The sequence below is a fragment of the Lonchura striata genome, chromosome 10, assembly GCF_050655825.1.
Source record: "Lonchura striata isolate lonStrDom1 chromosome 10, ASM5065582v1, whole genome shotgun sequence".
Taxonomy (NCBI): Eukaryota; Metazoa; Chordata; class Aves; order Passeriformes; family Estrildidae; genus Lonchura; species Lonchura striata.
Window position 1 is genome coordinate 9,744,669 of NC_140712.1, and position 16,201 is coordinate 9,760,869.

General features: G+C 38.1%; 1 protein-coding gene and 1 long non-coding RNA gene across 16 annotated transcripts in view; one reads left to right on the forward strand and one right to left on the reverse strand.

Annotated features, from left to right (window-relative positions):
* Positions 1 to 16,201, forward strand: part of TRPM1 (transient receptor potential cation channel subfamily M member 1) — a 118,523-nt gene that overhangs the window by 81,962 nt on the left and 20,360 nt on the right. For 13 of the 14 annotated variants that reach the window (XM_085588642.1, XM_085588643.1, XM_085588644.1 and 10 more), the window contains 14 exons: positions 803 to 882; positions 1,610 to 1,805; positions 2,074 to 2,287; positions 3,021 to 3,145; positions 3,824 to 3,995; positions 6,413 to 6,587; positions 8,072 to 8,195; positions 9,982 to 10,054; positions 10,841 to 10,941; positions 11,850 to 12,023; positions 12,665 to 12,799; positions 13,084 to 13,134; positions 14,604 to 14,744; positions 15,356 to 15,385. In XM_085588642.1, the coding sequence (XP_085444768.1) occupies positions 803 to 882; positions 1,610 to 1,805; positions 2,074 to 2,287; positions 3,021 to 3,145; positions 3,824 to 3,995; positions 6,413 to 6,587; positions 8,072 to 8,195; positions 9,982 to 10,054; positions 10,841 to 10,941; positions 11,850 to 12,023; positions 12,665 to 12,799; positions 13,084 to 13,134; positions 14,604 to 14,744; positions 15,356 to 15,385 (1,791 nt within the window). Of the gene's footprint in view, positions 1 to 802; positions 883 to 1,609; positions 1,806 to 2,073; positions 2,468 to 3,020; positions 3,146 to 3,823; positions 3,996 to 6,412; positions 6,588 to 8,071; positions 8,196 to 9,981; positions 10,055 to 10,840; positions 10,942 to 11,849; positions 12,024 to 12,664; positions 12,800 to 13,083; positions 13,135 to 14,603; positions 14,745 to 15,355; positions 15,386 to 16,201 lie in introns of those variants that run through there. The other variant, XM_085588653.1, reaches the window with a different exon arrangement.
* The window catches only part of LOC144246948 (uncharacterized), a 62,159-nt gene that overhangs the window by 40,538 nt on the left and 5,420 nt on the right, over positions 1 to 16,201 (reverse strand). Inside the window, exons 5-6 of one of the 2 annotated variants that reach the window (XR_014957584.1) lie at positions 15,998 to 16,150; positions 4,842 to 14,165 (exon numbers count right to left, since the gene is read on the reverse strand). This is a non-coding gene — a long non-coding RNA (uncharacterized LOC144246948). The remainder of the gene's footprint in view (positions 1 to 4,841; positions 14,166 to 15,997; positions 16,151 to 16,201) is intronic. The other variant, XR_013340659.2, reaches the window with a different exon arrangement.

The following is a 16,201-nucleotide window of genomic DNA, read 5'->3' on the forward strand; positions in this document are numbered from 1 at the left end:
CTGCAAAAGTTTAATTTCACTTCCACAGCACAAACTAAAGCAAAAGGTACAACATTTGCTTGCAACTTGAAAAGACAGTTTCATAATTTAAACTCAGAAGATTTTTATCCACAAGGCGAAGGTATAGGTGCCATCAAATTGTGAGTGGTTTTTAACATTTTTCATTTCTTTAAAGTTAAAAGGCTTTGAATTCACTTTTTTAAATTAGTTTGCAAGCAATATAATAGGCCAACACAAATTGAAGGTTGTTTTCTTTTTCCTGTTTCACAGATACCCAAAGAGTTTGTGCTTTTATGTCACATGGTCTTTCAGTTTAAAAATGCCTCCTTCCAAGCCACATCACATTCAGAGTAAGATACCTTAGAAAAGACTGGAACTTGATTTACAGTAGGAAAAAATTACCTGAGAAGATAGTTATGAAGGGAAAGTTACTGAGGAGCACTTTCTGCTTACAAAGAATGATACTAAAGCATTGTTTGGAGTAAATACTATTATCTGTTTATTTCACAATTTATGCTGATTTTCTGTGCTACGTTGAATCCATTTACTGTTTACTGCAGTAGGAAGAAGCAGGTACATTTTTTGGTAGACCTTGAAACTTCAAGAGCAGCATATTTTTATAGGAGGGTTTTTACACACATTTGAGGTTTGAATTTTATCCAAGTCGTAGAAATTCACTTCATGAGTAGATCTATTTGGTGTTTAAAACTGATATAATGAATTTAGTAGCTGAAAATGAATGTTGCTGTATCTGCCACAGAGAAATATATCAGTACATTTTTTCCCCTTTCTCTCTTTTAAGGGTCAGAAGGCTTGGATAGAGAAGACCTTTTCTAAAAGAGAATGCATCTATATAATTGCCAACAACAAAGATGTTACCAGGTAACATTAGAAATTTTTGTTTCAACAAAATACTTAATACCAGAGAAACTGAACTTGGTTTGGGTTTACATGTGTAAAACCCAATTTAATCACTGCTCATAAAGGGAAATGACAGGGGAACAAAAGCATAAGTCATGCTTGCACTCTAATCTGCACAGAGCCATGGGACATGTCACACAGAGCTGAGAAGGCTGAGAGCAGTGAGTTGTTAACTCCTGCCTTTGCAAACCATGATAGATTCATACTGAAGTCTGAAAGTGAGGGTGCAGTATCATCCTTAATGATACTGATGAGGGTGCATACCATCCTTAACAGTTGGTATGATATTACCAATGACAATAGCAGTCAGGGGGATTTGATTTCTTAGTCAAAATATTAATATTACTCCATGGGCTAGCTGCATATTGTGGTCCAGCTTGTGTGGATAGCAGAGCAGTTAATGTCACATGCAAGCTGCCACCTCTAAGTAAGAAACACCTCTAAGTGCTCCTGTTCTGCATTTTTTCTCCTTGCCTGGCTTTTTACCTAGAACAGCTTTCCACACAAGGGAAGTGAATTTTTTTATCTTTGCATGTTAAAAACCTAAGCCTGTTAGTTCTGGCATATATGTGCATGTGAGAGGTGTTTCTCTTACTCATCTTGGGCAGTTGAAAATCTAATTTCTGATATTTTTTTTTTTAATTTTGAAGATATTATAATCAACATCACTTCAAATTTTAACCTCCAGGTGCTGCTGTGGCCAGCTCATTAACCAACATATTCCACCTCCTCCAAGTATAACAGCTAATAAAAATGAAGAAGAAACGAAGCAAGTGGAAGCTCAGCCAGAGAAATGGTCTGTCAGTAAACACACCCAAGCATACCCAACAGATGCCTATGGAAACCTGGAATTCCAGGGAGGAGGACATTCAAATAAGGCCATGGTAAGGGGCATAGGGTACTCTAAGGTGTCCATCTGGTGTTCAACAGACTCTTGAGTTTTCTTAGCAGTAAAAGTAACAGCAGTTCAAACTTCTGTAAAAATTCTATTTGTTTTTCCTCTCTTCTGAAGAAATCCAAACTTGGATTTGTTTCTTTGTTTGAAAACTTTAAAATTTTCTCTTCAGGATGAAAGGCAAACAGTAACTATTCTTTGCTCAGACAATTTTTCAGAACAGGTTGAGTGACAGCATTGCATATTGCTCTTTGCAGTACATCCGTGTGTCATATGACACTAAACCAGATTCTCTGCTGCATCTCATGGTGAAAGACTGGCAACTGGAACTGCCCAAGCTCTTAATCTCTGTCCATGGAGGCCTCCAGAACTTCGAAATGCAACCAAAATTAAAGCAAGTGTTTGGAAAAGGGCTGATAAAGGCTGCCATGACCACAGGAGCTTGGATTTTCACTGGTGGTGTTAGTACAGGTAAGTAATTGCCATAATTTTAGTTTACTTAAGTATTCAGTGATGTTCATTCACTAATCTTTCCCACAGGCAGAAGATTTAAGTCTACATGAACAAGTCATTACCCACTACACCAAAAAAAGGAGCATTGTAATCATTGTGTTAATCTCCTACCCAGCCCAGACCATAAAATTTTCCTGGGTCAGTATTGATTTGCATTACTCGGTGTTTCCCCTGAAAACAAATTTTAGCCTTGGTTTCAGTAGCAAGGAATCTACCACTAGTTCTAATACTTTTCTTTTAGTTCTTGGTTAACCTTGTAGTTAAGAAGTTTCCTACTCCAAATTTAGCTTTGCTGTGTTTTTTTTTTTTTTTTTTTTTTGTACAAAGATATTTTTATTTCTAAAAGTGTATTTCTTGATGTCATGGTTTGAGTCCAATGAATAATATATGGCAAGACAGACAAGGGTACAGATTACACTGTGGAAAGTGTAATCCGTAAAGGAAGACAGGGTAAGTCTTCCACTGACTTCACTGGATTCAGCACAATGATATGAGAAGGTCATGGGACTTAACACACAACTATTGCAAAATAAAACCATGGTTGTCTGCATTGCATGTTCTACTATAAAGTACCAGTACCAGTTTAGTATTGAAAGCAACACAGTAGCTCCCTGAGAGGCAAGAAGAAAATTCTGTTGTTTAGTGATCAATCTAAAGTGCCAAAAATGCATTAAATTAATTGTATCTATAGGTGTCATTCGTCATGTGGGAGATGCCTTGAAAGATCATTCTTCCAAATCCAGAGGACGAATATGTGCCATAGGAATTGCACCATGGGGCATTGTAGAAAACAAGGAAGATCTAATAGGAAAAGATGTAAGTGTTTAAGGAAACATATGTGGAAAAAGTACATTGTTAATGTTTCTGAAATATTACTTTTTTCCATTTCTAAAGCATGCCTAGAAGGTGAAATTGAACAATTTCATGAGAAAACCTGTTGTTCAAGAATATTTATAAGGTTGTCATATATGACCTCAAAGTAAATATGGAATTGGTGAGGTTTCCATTGCTTTCATTAGTAAAGACCTCTCTGTGGTGTCAGTTTTACATCCTAACTTCAGCATGGCACTCTGAGCCTTCTGTAAATCACATAAGGGCCTTGTTGTGTGTGCAAGGCTAGCATTTATTATAGGTGGGTACTCTGGAGTGGCATATGAATTACTAGGAACTCCAAATGAGAATTTATTTTCTAATGCACTAAGAGGATTATGTAACAACACTGTGTGAACAAGGAGAGCATGGTAATGAGCTTAGAGGAACATGAAGGGGAGTGCACAATCTGACTGTCATCCTCCAAAGAAAACATTGCTGTCAGGAGTAAAGATTTGAAATGTAAAGGCAAGCTCAATTTCTAATTCTCTGTTTTTTGTTGTAGAGGTTTGCTTGGTTTGTTTCCTCAGAAGATTTTGAGTGTGCCTCTGTTGGGTGGTTTGGGGCATTTTCCCATTTGATTTTTGGTTCTAATCTAGGTGCATCTCTCCTCTTGACACACAGGTAACACGAGTTTACCAAACAATGTCCAACCCTTTAAGTAAGCTCTCTGTGCTCAACAGCTCCCACACCCACTTCATTCTGGCAGACAACGGCACATTAGGTAAATATGGAGCTGAAGTGAAGTTACGGCGTCAGCTGGAAAAACACATTTCCCTCCAGAAGATTAACACACGTAAGTAGGAATGGGGCAAGCTGTAACCAGAACGTCTTGAAGTGGGGAGGAGGAAGGGCTTGAAGTACTTGAAAGTATGGAAATTATAACTTTTTCCAGCTCTTTCCAGTGGAAATGTGAGCAGGACAGTGTGACTGGGCTAGAACATGTGCTGTTTGATAAGTGGTGAAAGAGCCCACATCAAGCCAGGCAGAAAAACCATGGAGTAAGGATTGCATAAAGGGATGAAGAAAAAGTAACAAATAATAGTGAGGAGAAGCTTCAAAGCAGCGAGAATCTAAGGAAAAGGAAATGCAAAGAATTTGTGCACTTCTAGGCTAGAATTCATAAACATCACTAAACACATAGAATGAGGGGACTTTTTACAGTTCCTGTTTACAGGAATCCTGTGCAGCTTAGTGATTTCTGATTCTGAATGGTCACACAAGCGTTTTATTTTCTCTTTTATATACAGATATGTTTCATTTGAAATACCACACTCAAAATTATTTGGTCTTCCCAATAAACTTAGCAGGCACTTTGATTTTTAATGACAATTAAGACAATTTCACCTTAATGCTTTCATATTTAGAATTTTGTGCAGTTTCAAAATTTCTTCCAGTTATTACGGCCTCTCTAAAATAATTTTCTAGCACTTTTCTCATCGTTATTTAGAAAAAAATCTTTTAAAATGAGCACATTAAAAATATTTTTAAAAGGTGAAATAAAAAAATACATAAACTATTTAAAAATAACCCCACAACCCTAATTAAAAATGGTAAAAAAAATGTTGATAGTCTTTCAGTTCATACATCAGTTAAGAGCTACTGGAGAATCTACATCAGTTCTACTAGTTGCTTTTCTTACCTTTTACTGGTGTCCCTGTAAACTGTGTAAGCCTTTAAAATTAAAAGAAACATCCAGAATAGCAATTGCATTGAATTCCACAGAAGTTCCTTATAGGTCTAAATTCTCCTATGGGTAGAGCAGAAAACTCAAGTGGAGTGCCAGGTAAAGCCAAAAGGCACAATTAGAGATCAGCTGTGATGTATCCAGATGTTCTGGGAGTTCTCTAAGTGCTGTCCTGTGCCTATGGTGAGCCTGAGAAGCAGCTCAGGAAAATGCTGCCCCTTGCCTTTAGGCATGGAGGCCGTGCCAGGTGCTGCTGCCCACTGATGGAAACAGCTCAGCCTGTTTCTGTCATCTTTGTTTTCTGTGGAAGTGCTGGCAGAGCTGGAAGGTTGTGAAAGGAAGCATTGGCTTGAAAGATCGGGAATTCAGGGTCCAGATACAAGATGTTCTGTGTCATTCCTTTTAATACCACTGGGGCTGGGGAATATTAACTCTGGTTTAGGTAGTGTTTGATGATTTTTGTCATGAGAAGGGCAAAGTTGGGAATACACATAGAAAGCTGTTCTGTGAAGTGCTGCAGTACACCTGCTAGTTACAACATACAGGGAGTTGTTTTGTTTCTTCTTAATCACTCCAAGCACAGGCACCTCTGCTGGAAATCTCAGGAGGAATCACTAAAGATTCATGGACACACAGGCCGGCCCATGCTCTGTGACTCCTCCTTATCAGAGCTGGGGTGTACTGACAGGAGGATGGCAGGAAGCTTCTGCTGTTACTGTGCATGGTGTTCCTGTTCTTCAGAGAGGAATCAAGGTTGAAAACATGAACTCATTCACGCGTTCTCAGCCAGACAAAAAAAGTGCATCTTTATAAAGTGCTGGTCATTTCACAGATTAAGAACTGAATTCAAATGCTTATGATAGTGGAATTAGTCAGCATTCAGGTAATGTTTTGTCCTTTGTTTCCCTAAGTTTCTTGTGACCAAGGCTACTGAGACCATGTGACCTGTGGGCTTCCCTTTGTCATCCTATGCCTGGAGATCACAGTGAGGCAGGGACAGCAAAGGGATGCTCAGCTGTCGTCTCTTCCATCGGCCAACCATTTCAGCCTCATGATAAAATCACTAATTTCATTTTTTTATCTTAGGAATAAGCATAGGTATGCCACCTTACTGAAGACTTCCCATAGGTAACTAATGAAGAAATAAAGCATCAAAGGCTGGGAGCCATCCAAGTAGCAGTAAAGCTGATGAAGCAATAGGACAGTCACGTTAGCTGCTTTATCTGTACCTGGTGTCTGTCGAGAGAGGTTACAAACATCCACCAACACTGAGTGCATAAGTGACCAATATGGAGCTGATGCAAAAGCAAGGGCAGAGAGACATCTTACTCTTTCCTTTTGGGCTTGGGGAAGAGCATATGGACGTTTTTGCTCACATTGGCCATCAAATGGGTATCATTTTCCTAAGGGCTCTGGTTGGAAGTGGTGCCCTAACACAGAAATCACATCCACTTATCTCAATTTCTTAAACTAAGTTTCACTGACACTTCTTTCTTTCTCTTTTTTCTGTTTTCTGGCTTTTGCAGGACTGGGGCAAGGTGTTCCTGTAGTTGGGCTCATAGTAGAAGGAGGTCCCAATGTGATCTCCATTGTCTTGGAGTGTCTGCGGGAAGAGCCCCCACTCCCAGTGGTGATCTGCGATGGCAGCGGGCGAGCGTCTGACATTCTGTCATTTGCACACAAGTATTCAGAGGAAGGAGGGTAAGGGTTTAAGATCTTTGCCAAAGCTGTGTAGGTCTATATGCCTTGCTTTTATAGAGTTTCATTTAAAAAGCCCTCAAGGACAAAATGCTGCCAACAGAGGCATTCTGCTGTCAGTCAGCTTTTCTTGCCTGTTTAGTCTTAGCCCTGAAGTTAGGGAGTAGAAGTTATTACCACTTCGAATGCATGTTATGGTCCTGTGAAAGGAGCTTGCTCTCAGTACAGCACACTGTTTTACAAGCTCCATCAAAGTTTGCTGCACAGTACTTGGTGCTGGGTTAGGCAGCCTAGAAGCAAGGACAGGTTCCCCGGAGTAACTCTTTTCTTCAGGCTGAGGTTAATTAGTGCATGCATTTGCAAAATTTGTGCTGCCTGATTCTGCTGTGTTGTTGTCCAAGAGTGCCAGACCAGCTGTGGAAATTTTGGGCTTTCTTCATTCTTTTGGTTTTGCCTTCCAGGCAAACACCTCATCTTAATTAGGTTGTGGCATACCTGTCTTGTGCTGAAGATAAAACTTATTTCCTTGACTGAAGTTGAAGCTTAGCTTGTATCAAATATTAAGCAGACAAGTGGTGTTGCAGGCAGTGTGGATGTTATTTGCTGAATTAAGAGAGCAGCTCTTATGCCAGATTTTGTTGGTGTTTAGACATAGCACATATTTAATTGCACCAACAGTATTTATGATCCAGCAACTTTCCTTTCTGTCTAACAAATTTACTTAGTTTAGATCAAACTTGGCTTGCTTTTTCTTTTCTTTTTTATTCGTTCTTCCTATCAGCTCATAATTAATTGAAAGAGTTTAGCAGCATCAGTCTCTCAGAGATGTGCTCACTGCATGACTTTCCCTCCCAGTGACAGTGCATATGATGCAGTGTCCAATTTTCTTGTCCAGTAATTATGATGAATGTGTTTGTCTAGTAAGGCAGATCTATAATGAGAATTTTTTGTCAGTCCAATCATTTTCTCACAGTGAACTTTGAATTTTACTACATTTCTCAGGCACCTGCTGGTAATGTTTGCCATAATCTGAAAACACATGTGCTTTATTGGGAAATGGATGAAGATTGAAGGGCTATTTCATATTGTTTTGGGAGAGCAAACATTCCTGACCTTTCTAGAAAATTTCAATTCAATTTATTTAATTATCTTTTGGATTGTTCATTTGTTTCTCAGTTGGGTATTATGAGTTTTCAGATGCATTAGCAAGTGCAGTCATCTTGTTTAAGACCATAACCAAGGTGACATATCAGAAATGTGAAGTATTTCAGGGTTTTTAGAAGCAAAGGTAGGGGAATATTTAGAAGCAAAGGGTAGGAGTCCTATAAGGCCTAGCAATAAAATCCTGAAGATTGAATTTATTAACAGAAGTATATCTATGATATATAAGAGGAATACCTGGATATTACAGTTTCTTAAACAGCAGGCCTTCTGAATATATATTCATTCTGGCAATGTCTTCTTTTATGTCTCATTTTTTCATTTAGGATAATAAATGAATCCCTTAGGGACCAGCTTCTAGTTACCATCCAGAAAACCTTTAACTATAACAGGAATCAAGCTCATCAGCTGTTTGTCATTCTTATGGAGTGCATGAAAAAAAAAGAACTTGTAAGTATCCTAAAAGTAGTTCACAAAGGTGATTTCTGAACAAATTTATAGAGTACCTTCAAGTGCCATGTTAGCTTAAATTTATAGTTAAGTTTATTGTTTAGATTATAGTTTAATATTTTCTCCCTCATATAACTGCATTAAGTGTACACATTCATTCACAAGCATAGGCTAAGAAGGGATTACATATTCTGGAAAGTCCCCAAACCAAATTTCAGATGCTTCTCCTTGATAGGTAAATTGATAGGACTTTTTTTCCACACATTTCAGCAATAAGACACCAAGAGAAATGCATAAACCCAGGATCCAATGCCGAAAGTGGAGGAAGGATAATTGAAATAAGGGTTCCTAGGAGCAAAAATCATTCAGAGTGCATCAACACAGTTTTTGTTTTCTGACATAGTTACTCCTTAACAGCCTTTCATTCCAGGAAAAGGGGCCTGGTAGGCCTATCAAAAGAAACTGAAATATTGTATTCCTGAAGATCCCCCCCTTCCTTGCTCCTGGTTTGCTGCAGGTCTGCTGTATGTGCTGCAGCCCTCACTCAGGTTCCTGCCTGTCTCCCACATCCCAGGTACACAGAAAAGTATGCTCAGGGAAAGAAAACCTTTGACATTCACATGTGTTGTCTAGAAACAGTATATTGAAACTGCATTCACTGTGTTTCTGCAGGCAGAATGAATCCCTGAGTGTTGCCTTTGAGTAACTCTTTCTGTGAATTTTTATAAATATGATGCCAAGATGAGTTCCATCCATACACCTTCACTGGGTGTAAAGTTGGTAGTAAACATCTCTGATAAGCTGACTGAAAGAGAATCAGCCTTCTTAAAAAGTTGGTTGAGAGATGAGAGCCCATAGCTGCTTTAGTCAGACCATTCTGAATTTAAAATGTGCATCAGAGCAGGCCTGGTATACTCAGCAAAATTCAGACACTGGCTGTGCAGCCCAAGCAGACTTATGGTTATGGTTTTCTGTTGATAGTTTTGTCTGTTCTTGTTAATTAGTAATATTTTTTCTGTACTTCTTCTTTTTCTAATGTCATGTATCTTTGCATTCCTGCAAAATATATTCTAACTGTTGAGAAAATTGCTATTCTCAGTAGTTAATGTGAGTAGTTGCTTTTGGAAAATGAACTTCAGATTTTTTTGGTCTGCATTTGGTATTAAGTTTGTTAACATGGAATATTTGGTTATTCTGCTTTGAATTATTAGTCATCTAATCATGTAAGCTTTACATTAAGTACTATTTTTAAAATCACTGAATTGCAAAATGGACTGAACAAAGCAAATGTGCCTAAAAAGAATTGCTTTTTTCTTAATTTGGTTCTGCCTTTATGATTGTCATGTGTAACACATCCTGCAGCCAACAAGTATTTGAGTGTTATCATCAATAAAATGGATGCTATGATAATTATCTTGGGTAATTAGCATTTCCATTACTACTGGGAGGTAATAGAACTATCAGTAAACAATTGGTTTTGCATGGCAAATTTGTCTCCACATTTTAGAATACATGGGTTTGGTGAAGATTTTTAATCAAGTTTGTCTTGTTCACCAATGCAGGGATATTTAGGATAATTTCACTGAAAGAATTTAGTTAAACACTTCTGTGAAAATTAAAAAGAAAAATTTAAAAGAAAAATTATGTGGAACTGTATTTTTTGAAATATCTTAAATTGGAGGAACTAATAAAGCAGCACCATTCTGGTCTATTTTCTATCCACATGTTCAGTGTCTCTCTTTCGTGTGTTGTAATTTTGTGTGCTTGGTTTTGTGCTGCCCCTTAGATTACTGTGTTCCGCATGGGCTCCGAAGGGCAGCAGGACATTGAGATGTCCATCCTAACTGCTCTCCTCAAAGGTGGGTTTCCTGGCACTCAGGAAGGCTGCACAACAGCATCCCAAGAGGATCTCTCTTTGTGTTTAAGTCTTTGATTTCTTCCCTTGGATTTTAACAAGTGCCTGAGTGTGTTTGGTTACTGTTCAGATTAGCATGAAGCGTAAAATCTAGATTGGAAGTTTTGTGTGGCTTTCCTCCCCTGAAAGCATGGGATGGGAATGATGTACCAACTGCACTGCTGATATTGCAGCTCATTTTATTGCAGTTCTAGCATACATTAATAAAGTTAGGAAAAAAAAGCGGGAAGATGAAAAGCTGTCTGGATTTTTCCAGATCTCAGATTGTGCCATTTAAACCTTAGAGCAGTAGGATCAGTTCCATATATAATTGGTGTTTGTAATGTTTGCTGAAACAACTGTTCTGTCTGTGGGTATACAGTAGCTGATACTGACTTCATAAGGAATCTCTGGAGTCTCCAAATTTACACCTTTATGTACAGTATCATCCAGAAGAGCTGAGAGGGGTCTTTAAGAAGAGTTTAATGTCTGTCTTTAGTATCAGAATAAAAGTCAATGTGGAAGCTTTAAAACAAAAGATACAATCTCATTAATCCTTTGGAAATTAGGATTTTAGGGTTAAATGGAAGATGCTATAATTTGATTGGATGAATCCACTGCTTTGTGTCAGAATTATTCTAATGATAGTATGATATGGAGCCAGGCTTGCTGTTTTCTAGTTATTGCAGGAACTTGTCCAATCTCGTTTCATCATGTTTGAAATATGAAACCTCTGTGTGTTTATCTGTAGGTACCAATGCATCTGCTCCAGACCAGCTCAGCCTGGCTTTGGCCTGGAATCGTGTAGACATTGCACGCAGCCAAATCTTTGTCTTTGGACACCACTGGCCAGTAAGACAAAGTTTTCTTTGTTTGTCAGTAGTTTAAATTAAGTTGTGTAATATTTATACCTTGGGTTTTGATGCTGCACTGGCAGCAATGGCAAAACACTGCAGTTCACTTGTATAACTCAAATCCTTTATTTAAGCTATTTTCATGTCTCACTACTGAGAGTATGTATTGATGTTTTTATTGTTTTATCAATGTATCAATGCTTTTTGTTTTACTGTGTGAACCATCTGATGCTGAATTACTCCAAAGTGTCATGAGGAGAGCAGCAATCCAGATTTTTCTCTGTGGAGTTTATGTAATCTAAGCATTATCTGGAGCGAGTTAAGCCTCCAGAGTGTGGTGTGTGTGTGTGCCTCTGCCCTGGGCAGACAGGCTGGAAAGGGGAAAGACTTTAGCTGAAGAATAAATGTGTCTTGAGAGGTATAAACAGAAATGCTGTCTGCAGAACAGAAATGAACCAGTGAATGGCTGTGTGTCCTCTCCTCTCTGCTCTGCAGTGTGGATGCTATTTAGCATCATGCAGCATTCTTATTAGGCTCTTTCTGTCCAGCTCTTGTTGCTATTTATTTTCACAACTATTGCTTTCAGAGAGAGGAAAGGAACTGAAGTGTCCCAGTCCTCTCACATTGATTTTATTTTTCAAGAGAAATCCTCCCCTTCACTGCCTTGACTTTCAATGTTACTAATCACAGAATCACAGAAGTCTACTAAGTTAGACTTAATAGCTTTTAAAAAAGGGTAAAGCTGTGACTATGCAGAAAGGCCCTTAAACTTAGAGAAATTACCATTTTTAGTTGACTCAATGTGAGAAGTGGTGACTGGGATGTGAGCTTGGTAGGAGTGACTCAAATAAATAGTTACTGTAAGATCAATTAGATTTCTAATACTTTAATGCATTATAAATACAGCCTTTAGGAAGTCTTACAGCTCCTGATGGTACAGCTCCTGAGAAGGAAAAGAAATCTCCAGCACCTCAGACTAAAGGAGGCAGAGGGAAAGGAAAAGGAAAGAAAAAGGGAGGAAAAGCAAAAGAAGAACCAGAAGAAGAAACAGACCCAAGAAAACTTGAACTCCTGAACTGGGTGAGATGAAAGTATTTGTATAAAAACTGCTGAAGATTTTTTTTCATTCTGAGGTACAAAGACAGAAGGAAGATACATGCTTTCATTCTGTAGAGTGCTCTTTTGCACATTCCCATGAGATCAGATTCTGTAGGAATGCTGTTTGGTGTTTGAGCCAAGAATCCCTCTCTCATGCCATGTGCACCACATGCAGCCATATCTCAACAGTACAAGTCAGTACTGAGCTGCAGCATCTTCTTCCCTGCACTTGTCAGAAGTAAATAAGACCTCCAGTGAACATCTTCCTCCTGTGAATGTGCTAGTTTAACTTGTTCCTATCATACTGAGCAAGTAAATCCCTTTTTCACATAATGTGTCAAGCATGGTATGCCTGGTTTAGTTAAAAATGCTGAACAAAGTGATTGAAAGCTACATGTTGAAAGACTGGAAATTACAGTTGTATTACTAAAGGTTTGGAAGACTGCTGTCTCTACTCACTTCATGTGATTTAAATGTTACTTTCTAAATTCCTTTTTACTTACAGACTAATCAACATATGTGAGAACTCAGTCCATATCCTAAGTAGTGAAAATGGCTGTGGCTGCTGCCCAACCAACTCTTTTGTACTCGCGTGGTCTCACATTCTTCACCCTTCAATTCAGGTGAACTCCCTGGAGCAGGCTATGCTGGATGCACTGGTCCTGGATCGAGTGGACTTTGTGAAACTGCTTATTGAGAATGGAGTGAACATGCAGCACTTCCTGACTATTCCTCGCCTGGAGGAACTTTATAATACTGTGAGTGAGCAGAAATACTAAAAAGCCCTGTGGTGTGTTGTCATTGTATTGTTTGTGACTTGAATCACCACAGAAAGGTTTATTAAAAAAAAGGATATTACACAGCTCTTGATAAAAAGGTGTTTGTCACTGTAGCCCAGTTCCTTCTTTTCATCCCTCTGGAATGTGATGGCACATGCTTGTCTAAAGCTCTTATTAAGGTGCTAGATCACTAATTGTGTTCATGTTTGCAAAAACTCTGAAGAACTGATGATCTAATGGACCATGAATTATTTTCGTTCCAGAGACTGGGTCCGCCAAATACGCTGCATTTGCTAGTCAGAGATGTGAAAAAGGTAAGCAGTGTTACATTTATGTGATAGCAGTAGCCATGTGAATCAACAGTAAAAGCAGGCATAGATAGGGCCAAGCTGGCATTTGAAATTAGATGGCAGCTGTTAAGAAAAGTTAAATGTCTCCCTGTGGCAAACAGTCTAAATCGGGTATGGCAGTGCTGGTAATTTAAAAACTAAGGAGTTAACTGAATTAAGCTCCTATAGTATAATACGGCATTTGAGATTTAAGTTGATACTGTTTCTTCACTACAAGAAGCTCCCAATGCAGCATTACAGGGGAAGAGTGGAAGAAAAGGCCTGCTGGGTTAACTGGAAGCCCCGCTCATTATTGCTGAATTTGTTGCATTTTGTTTGTTTCCTTGTGTGTTTTCCAGTTACTTTTCTCCCACTAGTCCAACTTTTTACCTGGGAGAAAATCTCTTCCACCCTACATTTGTTTTTCATTTGTTTCCATTACATGAAAATTTATTCATTGTATGTGAATAGGGAGGGTCATTGTGATTTATCATATTTTCTCTCTCAGAGGTTTTGAAGCTTTTGTTCAGTAAAATTCAGCTACATAAAATTGCCTGTATTAATTTCTGCAAGAAAAACTCACAGTTATTCCAGGGAGGTTCAGATGTGGGATTATGCAGTATTGTCTTAATGTATAATTCATATTCATCTGCTTCATCGCTTAATAATACTTTTCTCATTCAGTGTTGTCACTGTGAGTGTCACTAACATTCCTCTGCATTCTGCTGTCTGTCTGTCTCTCCTCTTTTCCATTGCATTTCTATGCTCCCTCCCTCAGCGGCAATCCCGGGGATTCAGTTGGGTTAACCTGGAGGTGATGTGCTTCCTTAGGCTGTAGTTGTTCCATCATAGCAGCTGCTCAGTGGTGATGTAGAATCAGTCATTGCTGTAGGATGTAGCTTGGACAATAAAGCACCATTTTTTCCAGTGGAGTCAATACAATTATCCAGTTTTAGCTGTAACTGCCAAAATTAGAGTTTGCTGCCCATTACTCATGGTCTGCATCGTAGTCTCAGCTGTAGAGAATATAATGAAATATAAGTTTCCATTAAAAAGTATGTAAAGTATGATTATCAGGGATAGTCACTATGACATTGCCATGCTTTTTTACTGGATTAATGATAATTTTTACAGAGTTTCTTAAGTTCATTAATATAAACCTTGTAAACAACATAAACTTGTATGGACACTCATATATGAGTAAATCAAATGAAAGCAAAATTTGCTCAGAAATATTAATTCTGCTAACAACAAAACCAAAAAGCTATGACCCCAAAAATTTTCATTGTGTCAATCAGTTAATTTCACGCAAATGTTTAAAGACTGAACTCAGTGGCTGTAAATAATACCCATGTTCCAATTTAATCATGACATATGTCTAGCCAGGCAATTTAATATATGTTATTTTCTTACCCTAAATCCTTATTAAGTTGTGGGGTTTTTTTTTTTGGTAGGGAAATCTTCCACCAGACTATCATATCAGTCTAATAGATATTGGTCTTGTCTTGGAATATCTCATGGGTGGAGCCTATCGTTGCAACTATACTCGGAAAAGTTTTCGGACTCTTTATAATAATTTATTTGGACCAAAGAGGGTAAGAATGAATGAATCCTACATGTGGCCATTGTGGTAGTGGTAAAAAATAAGCAATACTCCATTCCTTTTTTTTTGTGAAACACTGCATATTAAATTCAAAAGAAGTGCTGCAAGGTAGAAGTTGAAACTCAAAGAGTGAAGTTATATAAGAAAGTTGTAAGACATCTGTGTTAAAGGATGTGAGGACATGAGAGGTGGTGAATACACAGATCTGGAGGTGAATTTCCTCCTATTCCAGTAGTTTACAATCCAAGTATTCCAAACTGTGGGGTTCTTAGAAGCACTTTTTTTTTTGGCTTTTGTGACTATGTAGTGATTTTAATTCTCAAAATATTATTTATCAAATGATTCACTTAACTCTTCAGTCTGAATTAAAATCTTTCCTTTGAGTGCAGGATAGATATTTCCTAACCCATTGCATTCCTACAAATATAATTTAAATGAAGAGTAGTAGCTAATTGCAGCATTATTGGTACAATTATTTATAACAGTAAGTTTCATAATATATGCTGTACATTTGTAAGTGAAAATGGTTTTGCTTGGTATTGTTTGGTCTTTCAAATTTTCCTCTCATCTAACTGATTTTTTTTTCTATTTTTTAATATTCAGCCAAAAGCTCTTAAACTACTGGGAATGGAGGTAAGTTGGATTTATTTAAAATACTGGTTTTATTAAAACATTTCCTGGTACAATACCCTTTTGTTTTTATTTGATTTTCCTAGAGTGTAGAGGACCTAATTTCTTGTCCTCCATTTGAAATTTTATGTCTTGTGCTTCAGAGGTGGTAAATACTTTGTGCAATTGATGATCCCTGAATTTTCCATAGAAGACAGAGGTCACCACTTGCAGGAGTTAAAACTGCTCAAGGAGAAGTACATGCTCAATTGCTGAAGAGTCATCGTTGAAAATGGTGTGGGAGGTTGAATTCTGAATTTGGATTAAAATTCACATTTTGTTGAAAAATAGTGCATAATGCTGAGCCTGCTTGAACGAGAACTTATTTTGTAGAATAGCAATTTCTTTTATTTGCAATCCACTTCTGAGATTGGGCTCAAGGTCTACAGTGATGATGAGCTCTGTCTTATATATGCAATGTTCTTCCTACATTTTTTAAACCCTAATTTTCCCAATCATGGCTTTTCTCCCTTCAGGATCCTTCATTGTCACTACTTCCCTTCAGTTGCTTCCATGTTGGTTCCTGTAGTAATGGCCTATCCTCCCTATCCCCTTAAGAAATGGGATACTTAATACCTTCCAGGTGCACTGCATACATAAGAGGAGATTGCTTATTCCAAGGTGAAGACTCCCTTTGGTATCTTGCTATTCTTAAGGGTGCTGTGTGCCTGTCTTTGCCTTTTGCATGTTGCCATGGCCTGCACGTCAGTCAGAAAAGCGCTCTGGTACCTGGAAGATGTGCAGGGATAGAGGAATCAGAATCAGAGGCATATGGAATCA